This window comes from Trachurus japonicus, chromosome 15 (assembly GCF_045865225.1).
Source record: "Trachurus japonicus isolate A0001 chromosome 15, Traja_1.0".
In the NCBI taxonomy this organism is placed as follows: Eukaryota; Metazoa; Chordata; class Actinopteri; order Carangiformes; family Carangidae; genus Trachurus; species Trachurus japonicus.
Genome location: NC_140921.1, coordinates 17,703,027 through 17,722,535, shown reverse-complemented (window position 1 = coordinate 17,722,535; position 19,509 = coordinate 17,703,027). Strand labels below are relative to the sequence as shown.

The 19,509-nt window shown below is 39.9% G+C and overlaps 1 protein-coding gene across 2 annotated transcripts in view; it reads right to left on the bottom strand.

The window, feature by feature from the left end:
• hpse2 (heparanase 2) overlaps window positions 1-16,021 on the bottom strand; it is a 56,943-nt gene extending 40,922 nt beyond the window's left edge. For both annotated transcript variants that reach the window (XM_085800110.1, XM_085800111.1), the window contains exons 1-3: window positions 15,575-16,021; window positions 12,027-12,181; window positions 11,014-11,175 (exon numbers count right to left, since the gene is read on the bottom strand). In XM_085800110.1, the coding sequence (XP_085656236.1) occupies window positions 11,014-11,175; window positions 12,027-12,181; window positions 15,575-15,855 (598 nt within the window). In that variant the 5' untranslated portion in view covers window positions 15,856-16,021. The remainder of the gene's footprint in view (window positions 1-11,013; window positions 11,176-12,026; window positions 12,182-15,574) is intronic.
• Window positions 16,022-19,509: the final 3,488 nt, after the last annotated feature.

Genomic DNA, 19,509 nt, shown 5'->3' with positions numbered 1-19,509 from the left:
AATAATCTAATCATGTCAGTTAAAAAAAAAGTTTCTTATGAGAGATGCACTTAAAAACAAATATGACTTTAAACACAACAGTGCTAAACACATGCACATGGTGACCAGGAGGGCAAATGAAGAGAACTAAGTCTTTGAAAACCACATATGTGACTTAAAATTTAGTTGCAGAGACAGGAAAACAAATGAGTGATGATGCCTCATTTCCCACAGACAGCTATTAGTAGATGGAGATATAATTTAAGTCAACAGATTTATTACCTCAGAAAATGTCCTCAGATGTGGAGACGATGACATGCTTCATGACTTGATGCTGAAATCTAATTTGCTAATTGTTGATATACGGATCTGTATTTTTTTTTTTTTACTTAAAAGCGCTGGTTTTGTTCAGTAGCTGCCAGGCAGGTTTGGCTCTGGCGGCCAGACAGAGACAGCCATTGGCTTCGGTGTTCCATGCAACCACCACATTGCCAAGATTTCAATTTGTTGTCCCTAGTTCATGCCAACAGCATCTCTCAAACCACTCCTCAGTCTGGTTCTAATACATTATCATCAGTGCGGTGATTGTTGGTATTGTGTAATCTAATGCCACATATAATTAGCCATGAAACCCTAAAAGCAAACGGAGCAGAATCCAAAGCCAATTAGGTAGAGGAAGCCTTGCCTAGTTTGCTTCTAGCATGTATTTCTTTATAGATTACAGATTATATTGCTGCCTCGGATCAGAAGTCTCTGTTCATAGCCAACCATCAGCACTAAGTACGTTTCCTCCTTCCTGTGCCCCTGCATGCTCCCTTTCTCTCTTTGTCAACTTTTAGGAAGGTGAAACAGGAGAATGCGATAAATGCCGTCAAGGACCTACAGGACCAGAAAACGGCAGCTTTCTAACAAATTCAAGAACCATTTATTGAATCCAGCCATGACTATTTATTTAAATAAATTTACTTTGTTCACCTTTAAGGCAAAGAGAAAGAAACGTGCTAAAATTAAAAATTAAAAAGATACAGGACAACTACGGAGAAATTGTTTGGAAGAGAAAAAGCCCTCAAACACAAAAGTCCGTTACAGTGGCAACATCAACATCCCTAATTTTCAATTTCATTACTGAACTGCCAAGAGCCCGTCCTGTGGCCCCACTTCCTAATATGTCTGTGCTGCACTGAACCTATATCCAGGTACACTTCAAATCAGATTGTGAAACATTCTTTTAACATCTGGACACAGTTCGGACAATTCTTTTCACTCAACGACCTCTCAAACTACGTTCATAAAGAGAAACATCACTTATTTAGAGAATCAATTATAGGTGGAGCTTTTGATGTTTGGGTTGGAGGACGGATCAGCACAATACGAGACTGATTTAGTGATAATGATTTATCTTAATATTTCTGTTTTTGTTTTTTTCATTGACCTGACGAAGAGTTCAATGCTCGAAACGTTGTCTCGTTTTTATGTAGTCCTCTAATACATTTTTGTATACTTTGGGAGCATACAGTGTGGCGAGTCCCCTTCTTCTTTTTGTAGTTCTTTCATACAATTTTACAACTTTATAGTTGTAGATCGTCATCCCTTACCTATTTCCCATCACAACCACCAAGTTCTTCTCCTATTTTGATACTTGGAACTATTGACCTGTGTGATTTTTTTTAACATGTTGAATACATTCCTCTGCATGTGATGTGACACATCTTAATTGTAGAATAAGTATAAATGCTTTGAATGGTTTGTTGTTTTGTTCGTCTCTGCAAGTGCATGTTAATGAAGCCACACTGGACCAGGCCTGTATCAAAGGGCTTTAACTGTTGTATCACATTTCTGACCAACTCTGCCTCACCTGAGAAACTTTATCATCTCCTACAAAAGGTTTGCCTTTCAGATTCTACTTTGAAACATAATCTATGGTCCAATGGACATATTAAGACATTTTATTCCCTATCAAACTCCAATAAATAATTTTAAAAAAACGACAACAACATTATGTTGAAGAATCAGTAGAAGGAAGATTTAAGGACTCGTTTGTGTCAGGTTTGGTAGAAAGCTTTAGCTAAGTGTCCTCCTCAGGACAATTATCCTGTTCAAGGTTTTACAGCATCCTCATGGGTCTAAACTAAAGATAGCTAATTTCACGCCTAGTGTCCATCCCATGTGTGACCGATGAAGGCAAACACCAGCCACCTTTTCACATATGTTTTGGCTTTGTCCAAAACTAAATAGTTTCTGGCAATGAACATTTAAAACTTTTTCAGATGTTTTGAAGGTACCCGTAGAACCTTCTGTTACTACTGCAGTATTTGAAGTAGGTCCTCAAGATATATGGGTTAGTTGCTCGGGCAAAAATTACGACAGCTTTGGCATCTATTTTAGCTTAGACAACTTATACTGCCTCCCTCTAGCGTTAAAGCTAGGAATTAAACACCTTACACCACTGCCCCATGCAAGTGAATGGGAAATGAATGGATGTGCTTATCTAAATTGTATCCGTGATTCATTACATTTTGCGTTACGTTAAATACCATAACAACACCTTGAAAAAAAGAGATTTGCCGGCTAATTTGTAGTTAGGAGAAAGGAATGAATACAAATCCTTTCTCCAAAAAAATCAGACAGAAAATCTCTGTTAATAAGTTTATGTTTGGTAGCACTGACATGATCAATGTATGTATCCGACGATGGCCCAAAACTTAATGTATTTGTATAAAAACACTGCTTACAGCAAAAATATGATTTTCAGTGTTGGCAATACAGAGCAGCAGAGTTCCAAGTCCTTTTTCTTTTAATAGTACAGTAAAGCAAACAGTCCGGTAAGCCGTGATATTTAAAAACATACACACAACCTTTAATGTTCTTTGTTTTACCCCTGGTCTTTCCAAGACCCACAATGACTGCTCATATCCAATAATATCATTATGGATATCAACAAATCAAAGCAGATTATATTCATTCTCCTGCCGTCACGGCAACTGGCTGTACTGCAGTGTTACAGTGTGGAACTTGGCAGGAGAAACTCATAAATCTGCATTCAGCAGTGAGCTGGAGATGGACCGGGTACTGAAGCAGCTGCAACACCAAGAACTGAATCCATCACAATTTACGCCTTGTGTGTGAGTGTGAATGTGCACATTCACTGAGGGAATTTTAAACAAAAAGATAAGGCAGACAGACGGTGCAGAAACAACTCTACCTCTTCCTTACTGAAGGGATTTAAACATGAGATTAAGCAAAGAGTGGACAAAAGTCTGGGAGGAGTCATATAGCAGAACTAATAGGAGGGATGGAGCATGTTTCCCACTGTTGCAAGAAAATATGTTTTGATTTTCAAATGAGTAAAAACAGAAAGTTATAACTAGAGGCCCTCTGACTGTAGACAGCTGTGCCAGTTTGTTTTGATGAAAACATTTTAAAGCCATTCACAGATGTTTAGTAAATTCCCGTTTCTGTGCCTACTCCTAGTGTTTGTCTTTCCAGATTTTTAACCTTCCGCCTCTCTTTAAGTCCCCTTTAGTGACTCACAATGCTCTTTGTCAGGGATATAAATTACACTCCACTCTTCTTCATTACCGAATTATCCTTTGACTTCTGCACTTTGAAATTCTGATGTGATAACTGAGAGAAAACAATAGTAAAATTTTAAAATATGTGGTCTTTAGAGATAAACAAAATGAACTTTTCTTTTTTCCCCGTCTCTGCACAAACTCAAAACATCGGTGCCGGACAATTCTGCACAACACCCGTTCAGTAACAATGACAACACCAGCATATGGGAACTGGCGATTTAGGGAAATGTTGTGGGCAGGCCAAATGAATCTATGTTTAAGATAATCAGCAAAAACACAGATTGATTATGTTGGTTCATTATAAAAGGTGAAGGTCAATTGCAGGTCTGTGATGAGATGCAAGCTTCAGTCTCTTGCGTTAGGATCAGATTCTGTGTGCAACACAGCGATCCACTCACTTCTCAGAGGTCAGGACATTTGGGGTAAATATTACAAACATGGTGGGCATATTGCACCGCCATTCTACAATACCCCAGAAAAGAAAAGAGGGAAAAAAATGAGGGGTAATGGGAAGGGTATCCATTTGGTTGCAAACAACTAGTCTCCACTGGTTCTTGAAACTTTGGACTCAAAGTCTAGTGTGAAATCATAACCCTGGCTTGTGCAGCTGCTCAGGAGTTTGCATCTACCACGGCTGACCTGAGAGCCTCGACTCTTCAACTGTTACCTGTAACCGACGTTCAATTCAGTATTTGAATGCTGCATTTTTTTTTATTAGATAGCATTACTACAAAAAAGATAGCATTACTGCAAACATGCCAAATAGCAATCCATCATTTTCCATTCATTATTCTGAGCCAAGAACATTTAATCCTACTGATCTAACAGGACAAGCACTGACACTAGGACAGCAACACATGACCATGTGAAAGGCTTACAAGTTACAACTCCATTAACAAGATTTCCAAATGTGTGAAGATCCTAAAAAAGTGAACTGCCACAGAAAACATACATATGAGAAAAGATTTGCAGCGTGAACTGCATGCTAGGTTCTTATTTTCCAGTTTTCCTCACTAAAGCCTCAAAACTGCACTGGGGACTGAGGTAGCAGCCACTACCTCAGCTGAATGTAATGTCCTCTCTCTGTTGAACTTGCACATTTGTTGTGATAGCAGGGCTACATTAGCATTGCTTCCCACTTCCTAGGTCCTCTCCATATTGCCGTTCCTCTCATGTTTCCCTTCAATGGAGGCCTGCAGCTCTCAGTGAGAGGCTCCTGGCTTCACCTCAGCGTGTCAGTTCAAAGAGAGGGGCTCGGGCATTAGTGTCCGATGTACTCTCCACAATGTTTACTTAAACCTAACAACTGATTAGACACTGTAAACATTTCATGTCACTCGATACGACACCTGTGAGATCAGACTAAGAAGGAGACAAAGAGGAAAGTCTAAATCATGATGTTAGGCTGCATACTATCAACCTGCTCGTGAAGCCAACTTAGACTCATGCAACGTTAAAATTACACCTCTCATTCATTGAACCTATTCTGATTCAATAAAATATGACTGTGTGGATTATGTGGTGTGTCATCCAGCCTCCTGCTCCCCTCCATTCATTTTTTTTCATTGCCATCAACTGAAACTGGTCATTTTCCTAGCAACACACAGTCACACTCACTTTTTGTCTTGTTTTCTAGTAGATGGGTAGAAAATAGTAGTTTCTACACTGACTTAAACTTGCATTGACCCATTTTAAAATCCCATTTATGGGCCATTTAGGTTACTGCAGCTCCTTCTTGAGGAGACGCCCGACTTAGCCTCTCCATCTCATCCAGATAGCTTCTCTTCCCAACCTCACCTGTCCCTCTTCACTGGTCACTGCCTGTCTACAAAGAAATAATAACTGGCCAAACAACATGTGACTCAACCTACATAACCCAAATAAAGCAATAATAAGCAACAATCAATTATATTCTTGAACTTTACTGTTATATTTTAAGATGAATTACTTTCCCCCCCTTAAATTACAAGGTTGCAGTAACACATACCCATTTATGAGCTATTCTTTCTTTCACTGGAAGTCCAGCTATTAGATGGGATGTACGTGTGGACATTGTTTCACACTGTACAAGTATGATGATGCAGCTTTTTCTGTCGGTGCAGCAATTTACAGCTACACATATAAACAGACTCCAAAATGAGTCTTTTGCCGCAAAAGATTAAATCATGTATCCACTGCACAAAACGTTCCTTATCTCTTGAAAAAACATTTAAAAAGAAATCCTTGATACGTCCAACAGAATTAGCAAAACAGGTTTCCAATCCACTGTCTCACAAGCAGCTGCAGACCTGATAACTGATAACATCCTATGTTTGACTCTTGCTTCTCCGGTTTCTCTGTTTTGGAAAGATTTTCCCCTTGTCCGTGTTCACAAATATTGATCCGTCGGCCTTAGATGACAAGAATAATACAGTATAGGAATTCCTAAATTCAGTTGTGTTTATCCTTTGAGCCTTAAACACATGGCCGAGGCCTTTGAGGTCACAAGTTAAACGGATCGACTGCCTCATTCTCCGAAGCATCAAATAAACATGGGACTTTCACATGCAGTCACAATATACACAGCTAAACTAACAGTAAACATGAAAGAGAAAATGAGGGAGAGGTGTTAAGTTGTGGAGAAGAGGGGACGGATGGAAGCAGGGGAAGAGAGGATTGAAGAAATGATCCTTGATGGAGGGATTTATTCCTGCAGGGAGACATGAGATGAGGCTGACCATGACCTTGTCTGAGCTCGGGGTATTTTCTCAGCCTAATTCCCTCGCTGAATGTGTGTGCATGTGTGCGTGTGTGTGTGTGTTAGCTCGGACTGGCCCCATTATTGATAGCTCTAACAAGCCTGGGTCAAAGGTCAGACAGTGGTGAGTGGAAAAGGATGGAGCAAGACTGTTAAAGGTCCTCTAAACACCACCTGCCTTCACACACACACACACACACACACACACACACACACACACACACACACACTTACATACACACGCTTTTACACACACACCACACACACACGCAGAGTGAATCTTGGCTGATTGTTACCAGACCATATTTAAACAAATGCCTATGCCTCTGTATGCCAGTGCCTCTCCACCACAGAGATGAGAGGCCTCTGCACAGATCCTAGTTTACACAACATACTTGAAGTTCAACTGAGTGTAATAATGAGAGCATAATGCAAACATGGCCACCCTTTTAGAGCTTTTCCAGCGTCATCGTTGCTTATTCTGGTGAGTTATTTCCCCCCGCTAAAACACTTGATGAAAGCTGAAATGCACTACAGACAACTTTTTGTACATAAAAAGAGAAAAAAAAGCAGCTCCACCTTCATAGTCTTTTGAAAAATATCCCTCAGACTTACGAACAACATTCCCCAGGGGCAGACCTGCAGCTTGTGTCTGTGCCTGGAAGAATGAGAGTTTCTGTGAGAACACTTCACAGTAAATCAGCTTTGGGTAAATAAAGTCCTTCTGCTTGGCTTCTCCCACCCCCACCCCCCTCACCCCCCCTCGCCCCCCTACCCTCCTCCCCGCCAACCAGTCTGATAACAACTATGGCACCTGCTCAAAAGCAGCATGGCGCCGCTCTCTGTCTCTCAACTACACTGCTAGCCCTTAATAGGAACCATTACAACAGCAGTTCACATTTCAAGTCGAAATCTGCCACAGGACTCGAATCAATCAGTTAAATGATGCAAAAATGTCGACCATGTGGGGAAATAACATTCAATGGTGATTCATCATCACCACGGGTTTTACTGCATCAATATTTTAAAGTTATATTTCTTTATATCCCCGCCTGTGAAGTCAGTTTAATATTTACATTTCAGGCATTTAACCAAAGTAATTACAGTCAGTGAGAATGGTCTTAGAGGAGGTGGACCTCAGCATCAGCAGGTAGCCTGAGCCTCTGTAGGCCTCTGTGCCGCAGAAAAGCAAAGTGAGCAAGTGGTAACATCCTTTTTGTGACAGGAAGCAGCAGGGTTTATGGGAAATGTGGTCTTAATTTTAAGAGACATTAGCACTATACCACATGTGTAAGACGACATACATTTGGGACCTGAACTCTGTTCGAAATTAGGGCTGAATCCAAAATGTCAAGTATAGCATACCTGTGGAAAAAAAAAAATGAATATTTTTTTAAGTTTCTATTCTGCTTATTAGTTCCTGAACGTGACAATCGTTTATCATGGCAAACAAAAGCCACATATCTGCAGGGACGATGTAGCGATCTATCTGACTACGTCACTCATCAACGCAGCGTGATGAGTGTCTTCTTATTTAGATACCAACATGCATAGCTAACATCTTTCACAACAGTAAGAAAGATGGACTGCTAGAAAAAGAAGGGAGGTGGTCCAACCCTCCATCTTAGTCCAAATGCTTCACTTTAATAATTCTCTCACTACAAATAGCCGTCCAGAGAAGCCGTCGGTGATGAATATTCTCTCACTGAAAAGAGAGTTAGTTATAGATTGCGTACACTCTTTCTCTCCAGCTCTCTCCCTTTCCCATCAGTCTCTCGCCCACACACACACACACACACGGACACCCAACAACACGCATGCTCCTTTCTGTGCGTACATCTGCTCCAGATTGCTCTTCATATACTATTTTTTATTATTTCCTAAATGCACATGCCTGTCAGTGATACTATCAAATAAATAATTATCCCACATGTGAAATTTGATTTAATATTTACATTTATATCTGAGCCAGTAAACCATTGTATTGTTTAGGAGAAAAAAAACTGAATAAACTTCAAGGAGCTATGCACAGTATCATCAGTAAATCATTACTATGCTTTTAAATACTAGTAAGTAGCAAATAGTATTTACAGCTAACTAGTAAATACTATTCACTTTGTGAATATCCAGTTAACAATTACAGGAATAAAATAATTTTATTATAAAGAAGTAGTAGTAGTATATTTTATTCAGTCAGTCATCACACACACACACACACACACACACACACACACCATAGAAACATACATCGATCTTCACAATCACAACAACAAAAATGATGAAAATAATGACCTTTCCCATTTTTGAATATAGACAGAATTAAAATAAGTAAAATCTGAATCTTTTCTGAAAATGCAAATGGTATTAGCTAAATTAATGGAAAAGAGGTCTCCAAATTGTGGATCCCATTACATATTTTTTGGCATCATCAGAAAATACTTTTAAGGTCAAGGCTGAGAAATAAAGTAATACGTAGCTGACACTGTGTTAGATGACGGAGAAACACAAAAATGTCTTAATGAGCCTTCAAAAAAAAGCTATTTTACAACTGTGTACCCACACAGCAAATCCCTTCATAACGACACTGAGCAAAAGTGACAACTACTCTGAGCAAAGAAGAAATATGTTGATGATGTTTTTCAAAACATCACATCACTAGACTTTTAACACCAACTCAATATAGAGAGAAATTAGAATTCGAGCAAGCGGCTGTGTTGAGTGGCTAACATCATGCTACATATACGTTTCCCCACGCTGTGTATGAAGTCAACGAATAATTGGTGAATGTTCGCCTGCAGAGTTTTTATGTAAAGCTGTTGCAGTCGCCTATCTCCCTCACAAAAAACAATCCCACACTTTTGATTTTCCTGCCTGACATAAGTGATTTCATGTAAATGACTGACTGAGTGTCAGCACCTCCAAACATTAGCTTTTCTTCTCTAAAACCGACTGATCAATCAAAACAACTACGAGTTGGAAGCCTGTTACCATACAGTACATATCATTTCCATGCTGCTTTCTTCAGGTCTTAAAAGCCAGATGCGATATAATTTTCTGTAATCCGATTGTTCCTGCTGAAGGAAGTAAACACAGCATGCCTCCACCTGCACGGCCATCATGTCCACATTATTATGCTTTTGCTTGTATTGTTAGTTGTTAAAAAATCTGTTTATATCAACACCACATGAAAACAAACCAAAAGAATCACTATCAGCATGTTTGCTGCTCCCAATGAAGATACTTCACATTACGTATCAGGAAACATCTTGAAGTTCCCATGGTGACTAAACTGCAAGACTGCAAGTGCCTTGTAGCACATTTCCAACGCTGCAGAACTGATAACAGGGTGCTACACTACATGACTCCTAACTTGAACTTGTCAACTGACTCTTCACACGGTCAAGACTAAATTCTTCTGTGTATTTTCCTTCTATGATAAATGCTATAATTCCATGTTTTGACTCTTGCACTTGAGACTATTTGAAAATACGCAGCTGATATATGTTATTCATATCCACCTATCACTCATACAGCAACACACAGAGGGTTACTTTGTTCCATCGACGGGAGACCTTCTGAAAATATGCAAAGCACATTGCAGACCCTCTCATGCGAGGCCACTGGTTCTGTATATAATGACCAAATGATTTAGTGACACACTGAACTGGGTTCACTCGAGGTAGATTTGGATTCGTTGTTTTGTGTGATTTATCAATGTCTTTTCAAAGCACATGGCCAAATACTTCCTATTTCCCTGGCTCTACAGTGAACATAGGGTTGTGTGCAAGACTGTCTCTAGTCTTTGAACCAAAGGAATTTTTAGGTTTAACTTTTAGCACCATGTTGCAAAAAAAGAAAACAACAACGACCTTTGATTGGCTTCCTGGTCAACTCCCAAGTTCACAATTATTTTTCCAGAGGTTTGGCTTTCAAGACTCACTTTCTGGGTGGTTCTCTGATTTGGAACAAAAACTCTGCCCACCCAAAAACTACTTCCCACACACTGTCTGTTCAAGATGTAAAAGAGGACATGATGTATGCACGTCAGTATGAGAAGGCAACAGAGAATCTGCATCTTCGAATAGCTGTGAGTATATTGTTCCACTTCTGTTGCTCTTTTTTGCATTGTTCAGGGATCTGTATAATTTAACAATCATTTAAAGATAAATATACTTTTGGAGCTTCATGTCACTCTCCCTACAACCTTATCAAACCATCTCACTTTTGACGTTTAACTCCAATTTGTACTAAAAAAATCTGCTTACTGATCATTTCTGTCAATGACAGACAAAATTCTCAATTACTCTCTCCTCCTGCAGCTCCTCATTTCCATCCCAGTCAATCACAGTAACAGATAAGAAATGAAGCCCACCCAAAAATCAGGACTCCAGAGTTCCTTCTGCGGTCAGGTTGAGTTAACTGTTACCACTGAAAATGTCAGTGCTCTGTTTACTAGCCTCTGCTGCTGCACCCCTCTATCCATCTCCACATTCCTCCTTTACAAATTACATTTGTCATTCTGAAAGCTGATGGTTTACATTGGCATGCTTTGAACCTTGTGTGAGTGCACGTGTGCACGCGCACATATACACAAGAGCATGACACACAAAATCCAAACTAGGCTATGTGAACATGGACAACATGTTTCTTTGAATGTGAGCATGTGCCCAAAAGGGTTATTTGTGTGTGTGTGTGTGTGTGTGTGTGTGTGTGATCTCCTACCTGTTATTGTAATGTTGCTGTAGATGTTGGACAGTTGCTCTTTCAGCAGGACGAGCTGTGTGGTAGCAGCCTTCTCCCTCTGCAGTTCCAGCATAATGTCCGGATGGTTGGCCAGTTTGCAACCCTTCTGTTTGTCCAATGCAATGTCACTGCGCACTATATCTGCAAGCCAGGATAGATGGCAGAAATCAGTATAGCTCATATGATAATATCACAACAATAACAATTGATGGCTGAGTTTTTGATGGCTGAGTTTGTTCAAAGTTTGACAACTCATAAAACCTATAATGCTGAATTTTAATAATTTTACTACATCTGTGGTAACGGTGAGTGTAAGTACAGCATCTGAAAAGTATGTTGTACTCACCTACACACCATATTACAAAAACCACACTGACAGTGTCAAGTAGCATTTGATTAGACACACCTAGCTGGAATAAATGCAAAGTAATACGAGAGGGATATACGAGTCCTGATTCAAGAGGGTAATAATGTTGAGTTTTTGTTTCAAGTGTTTTAAGAGGTGTTAATTCAGCTTTGTGGTCATTTTGGAGGGTTTGTGGTGCAGCTAAATTACAGACTATTGTGTTATACTGAGAGGTGTTGCTCATTTATGTTCACCTCATTTACTTGGAGCAGACTAAATGTTAGAAGCACCTCTCTCTAAAACAGATTTTTAACAAAAGCCAAACACCATAATCTCCATGGAGGTGTGGTTTACTGGGTGCTCATATACAAGCTTAGTTTCAGCCAAGTGTCCTTAATAAACTGGCCACTTATTATATGTTACTAATAGACAGTAAACAGCGTAAGTTTTAGAGGAAAGATAAATTCTGCTCCACTATTGCGTCAGTGTGTCTGACACAGGACGAAAAGAGGGCGACGGTGACCAGACCACGGTCCCGTTAAAAGTCCGTCACAAACACACGCTGCGCCTAAAAAAAAATTAAATAAAATATTTAAATAAATAAAAACTTTTTAAAAAAAATAAGAGAAATGTGGTGTCTAATCACCGTCCTCGTAGTTTTTCAGGTAGTAGTCTGGCCCCGGCCCTCTGAACTTGGCGAGGTTCTTCTGGTTGTTAAACTGCAGGAAGTCGGTCCGTTTTCCCCCGAAACGCAGAAAGGCAGGAGACAGGCCGCGCGCCATGGTCACCAGCCGCTTGGAGCTGAGGACACAGAGGACAGAGAGAAAACACTGAGACCATGCCCAAGTTACCTACTAGACACACAAATTCAATGTCACAAGTCGCGTTATTAAAATGTTACCTTTCCTGGTGGTTTCACATTATAAACACGGACAGACTCGGGAGGAACAGAAAGCGAGAAGGCAAATAATTCATATCTGTTGTGTTTTCGGGCACTTTATATCAGACCTGCAGCATCAATAATTAAAACAAATGAAAGCCTTACACAGATTAATAACATTAAAAGGTAATACATCTTTGTTGAGCACCTATTAGTTGAATCACCCCCCGACCCCCCGTCCCTCCTCTTGACATGAACAGGCCTGAGAAACAGGCTGCGGCCGCAACATGTGGCTCCGGGCGGAAAAGGTTTAGGAGGCGGCGACAGCAGGTTCAGTGTTCACCGGGACCGGGGATTAAAGCAGCGCATGCAGCAATTACAGGATGAACAATTTTAGTCTTTACTAATTAATATTCAGATGATTTGAGGTTATTATTTAAAAATGGTATGAACTGATGGGATTTTCTCGGTCATCTGTTGCTGCTACTTCTATCGTCGCAGAAGACTGATCCAGGCCTTTTGTTACTTGAATGTAGGCTACGACTACAGAACATTTAAACAGCATTAATGTGCTGTCTCCAGGTTCTAAATATTAAAGATTAAAAAAAAAAAAAAAAGGAATCATGGATATTAAATCTTACAGTTAAAAAGGTTGTGGTTCAGGCAGGTGAACACATGTGGTGTCTCTCTCTCCACAATAGAAATTATACATAGGCTACATTGTTTGGAAAGTTCTTGTCAACACTGTTGCAGAAGTTCCCATTAATGTTTGCGTTGTTTTCACCTTCTGTCCAGTTTAGTACCGTGACCCTGCCCGGGGTTAAAGCTCCTCCATCGTGTAGAGCCACCGTCTGGGTCTGTTTTCTAATGCTCTGGGTGGATCATTATCTTATTAAAGGGTGAAGTTTGCCTCCCTTTTGTTCCTTGTCCTTTTCCCATTACTCATGCAGCACAGTAGTAACCTCATAGTGTATCGGAGGGTGAGGCAACAGTTTGCTCCCACGCGGCCTTTCTTGCTGTGAATTAACCTTTTATTTTTAAATCCATCAAAAGACCTAATATCTTACATTAATATTAGTTTACATTATTTATATAAAATCATCTGATCAGATTGCACTGCCCCAAAACGTCTGTAGTGTAATTAATTGTCACAGAAAACAATAATTATATATTATTATATTTATTTCAAAACAATGGGCTACTTTAAACTGAAACACTAGGTCTATTAATAGGATACAACATGACAAATAGCAAATCAGCTGTCGGTGACATTGTAAAAGTTCACATCAAGTTTTCATGTTTTGAAAAAGGAATACAACTACACGAAAGACTTTAATTTTGTTGAAAATCATATTCTTTATAGCCATTAAGCACCGTGTCAGAAAATATCGGAAAAGCTCCAGCCGACAGGTTTGTAGAACACAGTGCAGACCGTCTGTTGTTTGCTTTATTTCCGCCTACACCGGCTCGTCCATACAGGCCAGCTACGGACTAGAGCGGCACTTTGGCAAAGGCGGCCAAATGTGGGCCAAATGTGGGCCAACCGTGGGCCAACCAGGGACCAAACACTCACACAAAAAAAAACATTCAAATTAATGAACAACTAAGAAATGTGACAGTCACACTGCACCTGCAGCTTTCACTGGCCACAACCAAGGAGAGGAAAATAGGCTACAGCTCGTCTAAACGACCTAAATGATCTGACTGTGTTATATATAAAATGGTGATATACTGTATACGAAGAGGTGATTGTTGAAGCTGGGAGCGAAACAGAGTGATAAAAAATAGATTAGAAAAAGTTAAAGTCAAGTTTAAATCAATTTCTAGAAGGCAAGATCAACTTCATCTGCTCTAGTTGTTGATAAAGTTGCTGAATCTAATCATATACTCTGCTTGTGCATGCACATTGGGGATATTTCCCTGAAAATAATTTGGTTTAAAGAGCTGAAATTGCATAATGTGTAAAGAAAAGAAAAGAAAAATCAACAACAACCAAACTGTTTTCTGTGTGAAGAACGTGGAATCAAGTTACTTTATTCATGTTACTTTTATGGACCTTTTTAGTGCATTTTGTATGCCCGCGTCCTGTGTATAGTTTGTATTTTTAGCACAGTAAAATACTATTTTTTATTATGTGTAATGCATCTTGAACGTCTCTGTGTTGTTGCTGCCTTTTGCTTTATGTGTATGGCATGTTGGCTTTTGAGTGCTGCAAACAGAGGGGCAGCGTAAATGTTTTTCGGCTCGAGCTGCAGACGTGCACGCGCCAGTCATGATCAACCATTACGCAAATTGTGGTAAGTGAAGACATCTATCTGTATATTTATGTATGTAGCCTATACAAGCAGCCTAACAGTCGTCAGTCGAGTATATTGATCATGAAACCATGCAACATTAAAGACTTTTGTCTAAGACAAAAACAATAAATAGGGATGGTGAGGAATTAAAATTTCAAAGTGCTCTCTATATTTATTGTGCAATTGTTTTTGCAATAGTTCCCAGCTTATGCAATACTGTGTATAGAACATCTTCAGTACATCATATTTGACAATCTCTGACAACACAGCGTGATTTAGAGGCTGTACTAAACAATGTCCCCCCATACTATTAAATCCATTCTAGCACCTGACCAGACAGACTGAGTATTCTCGACAGTACTGTGGTTTTAGTATAAACATGGAATTCAAGATACTTTATTTTTGCCAAGTTTTGAATTTCAAAATGTCACGTTTCATAATCCATCAAATAAACAGCGTCTCTGGTGTCTCTGGTGAACTTTCTACTGATGTGAGAAATGCACTGAAGTGAAAAGTCACAAAAACGCATGAAAGTCAGGCCAAAATTCACCCAGCATTAAAATAAATATTGAAACAATATGGCTGGCATCGGACTCAATTGGATTTCTTTCTCTCTTTTTTTGTGGTTTCGAGGAGAAGAAAATGAAACCTCAGATAACTTGTGAAGCTCTTCATCCTATGCTGCACGGGTATGGGGAACACATGTCCAGTGTTAATAGGCGCACTGCATGGGCCTACAGTGCAGTAGGAGCAACAAGCACAGGACGGACAGACCTCTACCCAACCTTTTTACGCTGTCTTATTAAATGTCTATCTGTGAGGCCTGGGTCTCTCCGCTGAGAATCATTCACTAAGTGGATCAGAGAACCCCTTGGTGCTATGAGTGAGGAGGAACCGTGCGGGTTCACTCCATGACAATTTAGACAACGTGGCTGCGTGCGTAAAGAGTAAAGCAATTGCAAAACTGTTTGGAAGGTGGACAGCGATACAGATCGGGGTTAACTAGCTGTTTGGTACCTCAAAAAGTCCAGCCAACCGTCTTTGATGATCGATGGGTCCAGCTGCAAAGAAAGGAAGTTGTCGTTGAGGACTCTGATCGGACTTCGGGTGTTGACATCCAGGAGAACCAGCGTCCTCTCCATGAAGCCCGGCCGCTTCCCACCGGCTGCAGATCCCTGATATGGAGAGGAGGAGGAAGAAGAGTAGGAGGAAGAGAGCACCGACTGCACCACCAAAGTAGCCAAAGATGCCAGCCACACGGAGGACCACGGGAACACGCACGGTGAGGATTTGGGCATCTTCTTGGTTTGGAGAGCAGCAGGATCAGTGCGCGTAATAAGGTTAAAAGGTGAAAAGAGAAATAAAAACAACCGAACAAATTTTGCTGCTGCAAAGTTCGATGGTGGTTCTTTACCTCGGTCTCATCGATCTGGATCTGTCTTCCTGTCTAGTTGTCTCACCCCCTCTGCCCCCCGCCCCTCTGAGTATTTTTTGGGAGCTGCTCACAAGAGCGCACGCCCCGAGCCAGCCTTCCCGGTTGTGAGAGCCAGAAGCTGGGAGGAGGAGAGGAGGCAGCACCGCCCCTCAAAGGTTCTCTGAGGTATGAAGACAGACTGCTCAAAAGAAGTTTCCTCAGCGCATATGGTTAACAGTCTAATGTGGCGGAGCAGGGTGGACTGTCTTCCAAACGCACTGATGTCATTTATTTATTTTATTTTATTTTTTGATGAAACAATCATCAATATATGCCTCATCATGCGTAAAATAGTCCATCATCGAAATATAATTTTGCAAAAAGAAAAAAAGCTGAGTTGAATCCAGCAATAAAGTAAAAACCCGAGGAACTCAGTGACAACAAATGGCTGCGTGTATTTCCTTGTTATTAGGTCATTATGATGAAAACAAGGTTTTCTGGCTTAGAAAATGAATGCATCATTTTTGGCTGACGCGCCAGTTATTCACTTTGGAAAGATAAGAATCTATAATTGGTGGAAAGATTATTATTCATTTGATGAAAGGCATGATTAAGGTTAAAATATATAAAACTCTAATATGAATACATCAATTCTCCAGCATGTTTACAGCGCAGTTCAAGGCGCAGAGGCCTACCCGGGGCTGGAGCTCACATTTGAACCACTATATGCTTCCATTTCGATGAATCTTACCCAAACGCACACCATGCTGAGCGGTGGTCACTGAATAAAGGTCATCGTGGGTCACTGTCCACACCACACCGCAGACTGCACACTGCACATTAAATGCCCCAACAGAATGTGTAGGTCTCCGTGCTACACAAATCAAGAGAACAAAGGGAGGCCTGCTCCAAAACAAGAAAGGATGCCATCTTGTCAACAGGATATTTCATGTCTCTGTGTACTATAAGTGCTTAAGCTGTTTTGACAAATACCTGATTGATTGCACATTTTTAAAGACCAATGACATTGGTTTTGAATGTTTTTTGAAAATGGACCAAAACGCGCAAGCTGTCATCTCCAAAGTGTGGGATTTAAGATCTTACACATGGATCTCACCTTTAAACTAATTACATGACTTCTTTAGTCCAGATGTTCCGAGGGCACCGGTCCATTGCGACTGCTCCAATAGCTCTAAGTTCTTCTCCAGACGCTCAGGGTATCCAGGGGTGGTCGTATAAGGTCACTGCTGTCTCACAGACGAGCAGAGAACTAGGGGAAAAAAACTAACGAGTACAGCCCGGTTTAATCCCTTCATCCCGCTATGCAGCACCTAGTCACGAATACATAAAACTGCCAAATTATCCAAGGTGTTAACATTTCATTAAACGTTCCCATTGCAGGCTGATGATTTTTTTTTTCATGACGCCTCTGGAAAATAAAATCTCAAGAAGTGCTTGAGATGAGATGTGAAGCTTCAAGGTCACACACCAGACACACCGACGTGCAGAGAATCTCTTTCTATTTCTAGCCTTCTCCGTGCGTCCGTGCAGCACAGAACCAAAAGTCCACTGGCTCGTGTTGACATTTTGGCGCAGCAAGACGTCCTATAGCCTTGTTACCATGTGGTTTCAATATAGCACGAGTTTTTGTTTGCAGGAGAGAGAAATTTAACTATTATATATTTCTATACAAAGGACCAGAGCTCTGGAATCAGCTCTTAGATATTAAACCGTGGCACGTCACTGTCATTTTGGGGATGTTTTAAATGGGCAAAACGTAAATATAATTTATAATATTTAAAAAATGAATTATTGGTGATTATGGTGTGTTAGAACACTTATATAATTTTACACTCATAACTTTGGGGCCGCACGTTCAGCCAATCACTTATTTCAACGGTCTGTTTTGCATCAAATGCCTCAATTTAACGAATTAAAGTGACACGTGTTCAATATGAAAACAGCATCGGTTCCTAAAGAGGGTCTTTATAAAAGACTTCATCGAATAGGGATAATTTTGATGCTAATATTTCTATGTTGATCATGTTGAGGTGAACGTGCTGCAGTGATCCACGGGGATATGGCTCACTCTGTGGGAACCTCGTGGGCTCAAAACTTTATGTTTATCAAACGATTATTGTTCCCATCGTTAATTGAGTCTAGAAATTGTTGTGGATTTTTTTCTTTTTTTTTTTTTACTTTAATGGGTATCGCACACACATTTCAGTAAATATAACCTATAAAGGCTTTTAGAGTACTTTGAATGATGGAATTATAATAAACAATAAAAAAAAAGATAATTATGAGGAGATGATGATGATTTATCAATATTAATCACGTAGCAGTGAGATAAGCAGTTGTGTACCGGCTACAGACTCCATACACAGCCACCCAAAAAAAACCTATAAACTTTTTACCGGTCGTGTCTGTCTGTTTTTCGGGCTGGGCTCACCGACCAGACCCAGTGCTTCACCTCTCACTCCTACACTCAGCTCAGGGTCGGTTAAAAACTTCTTTAAAGAGAACCAAAACACAATAAAATGAACCATTGTCTTTGTGTAACCTAACTTCTTTTTCCCCCTATGCTCCATGTGTTTTAGTCTGGCTAGTATTATAACATATAGCCTGATCTTTGTTTATATATCGACAGATTTGCTGAAATGGGGGAAAGCACTGATTTTTTTTAAATTTATTAAATAATCAATATTCATATAGGCTACTGTACATTTTCAACAACAAAAAATTTTTTTATTGAACAGGCGTATGAGAACATAGAGAACCTTATGTAAAGGGAGGTTTTCTGACATCGGGTGGATCCGATGTGATGAAGGGATATGGAGTGTTCCTGTGCAATATCATGATACTTTATGATGACATGTAGACAAGGAAAATAAGTCCTCAGTCTACTGTGATCCCCTGATCCCTGATAGTTTTAAATTTGTGTGCAAAGTTTTTTTTGTTTTTTTTTGTTGCTGTAATTTGTGTCTCCCATTGCTGTGGTGGATGTGTTTCTGATGGAAAGCAGAGAGAGAGTGAAGTGTTTAAGACTTAACAGGACTCTCCCTCAGGTTCTGTGCCTGTAAATCTGACAAACTGTGGTCACCGACTTCCACTGTGTGAGAGCCTCACTGTATATCTAAGAGCAACTGGAAATATTAGTAATTATTATTAGTAGTAAGTTATATACCAGCAATAATAATAATAATAATAAGCAGCTCTTGGTTTCTTCAGGAAGTTTTGATTTATTTATTCTCAATCGGATTTTTTTCAGAACTTGTTGCGCTGAATGCATATTAAATTTTTTCATGCTTCAACATTTGCGTTTCATCCGATTCAGTCCTATTAACAGGTCGGTCTTGCATGATGTGTTTCATAAGTGGGGTTATAAAAGTTTCATGTGACACCCCATTTTAAAACCGCACCATGAAATTAATTCCTCTAAAATGTGTTGACAATTTGCAATAATTATTTTATCTGTTGAGGGTCGAAATCTAACATCAAATACAGCCTGTTTTTTTTTTATTATGACAGAGAAATA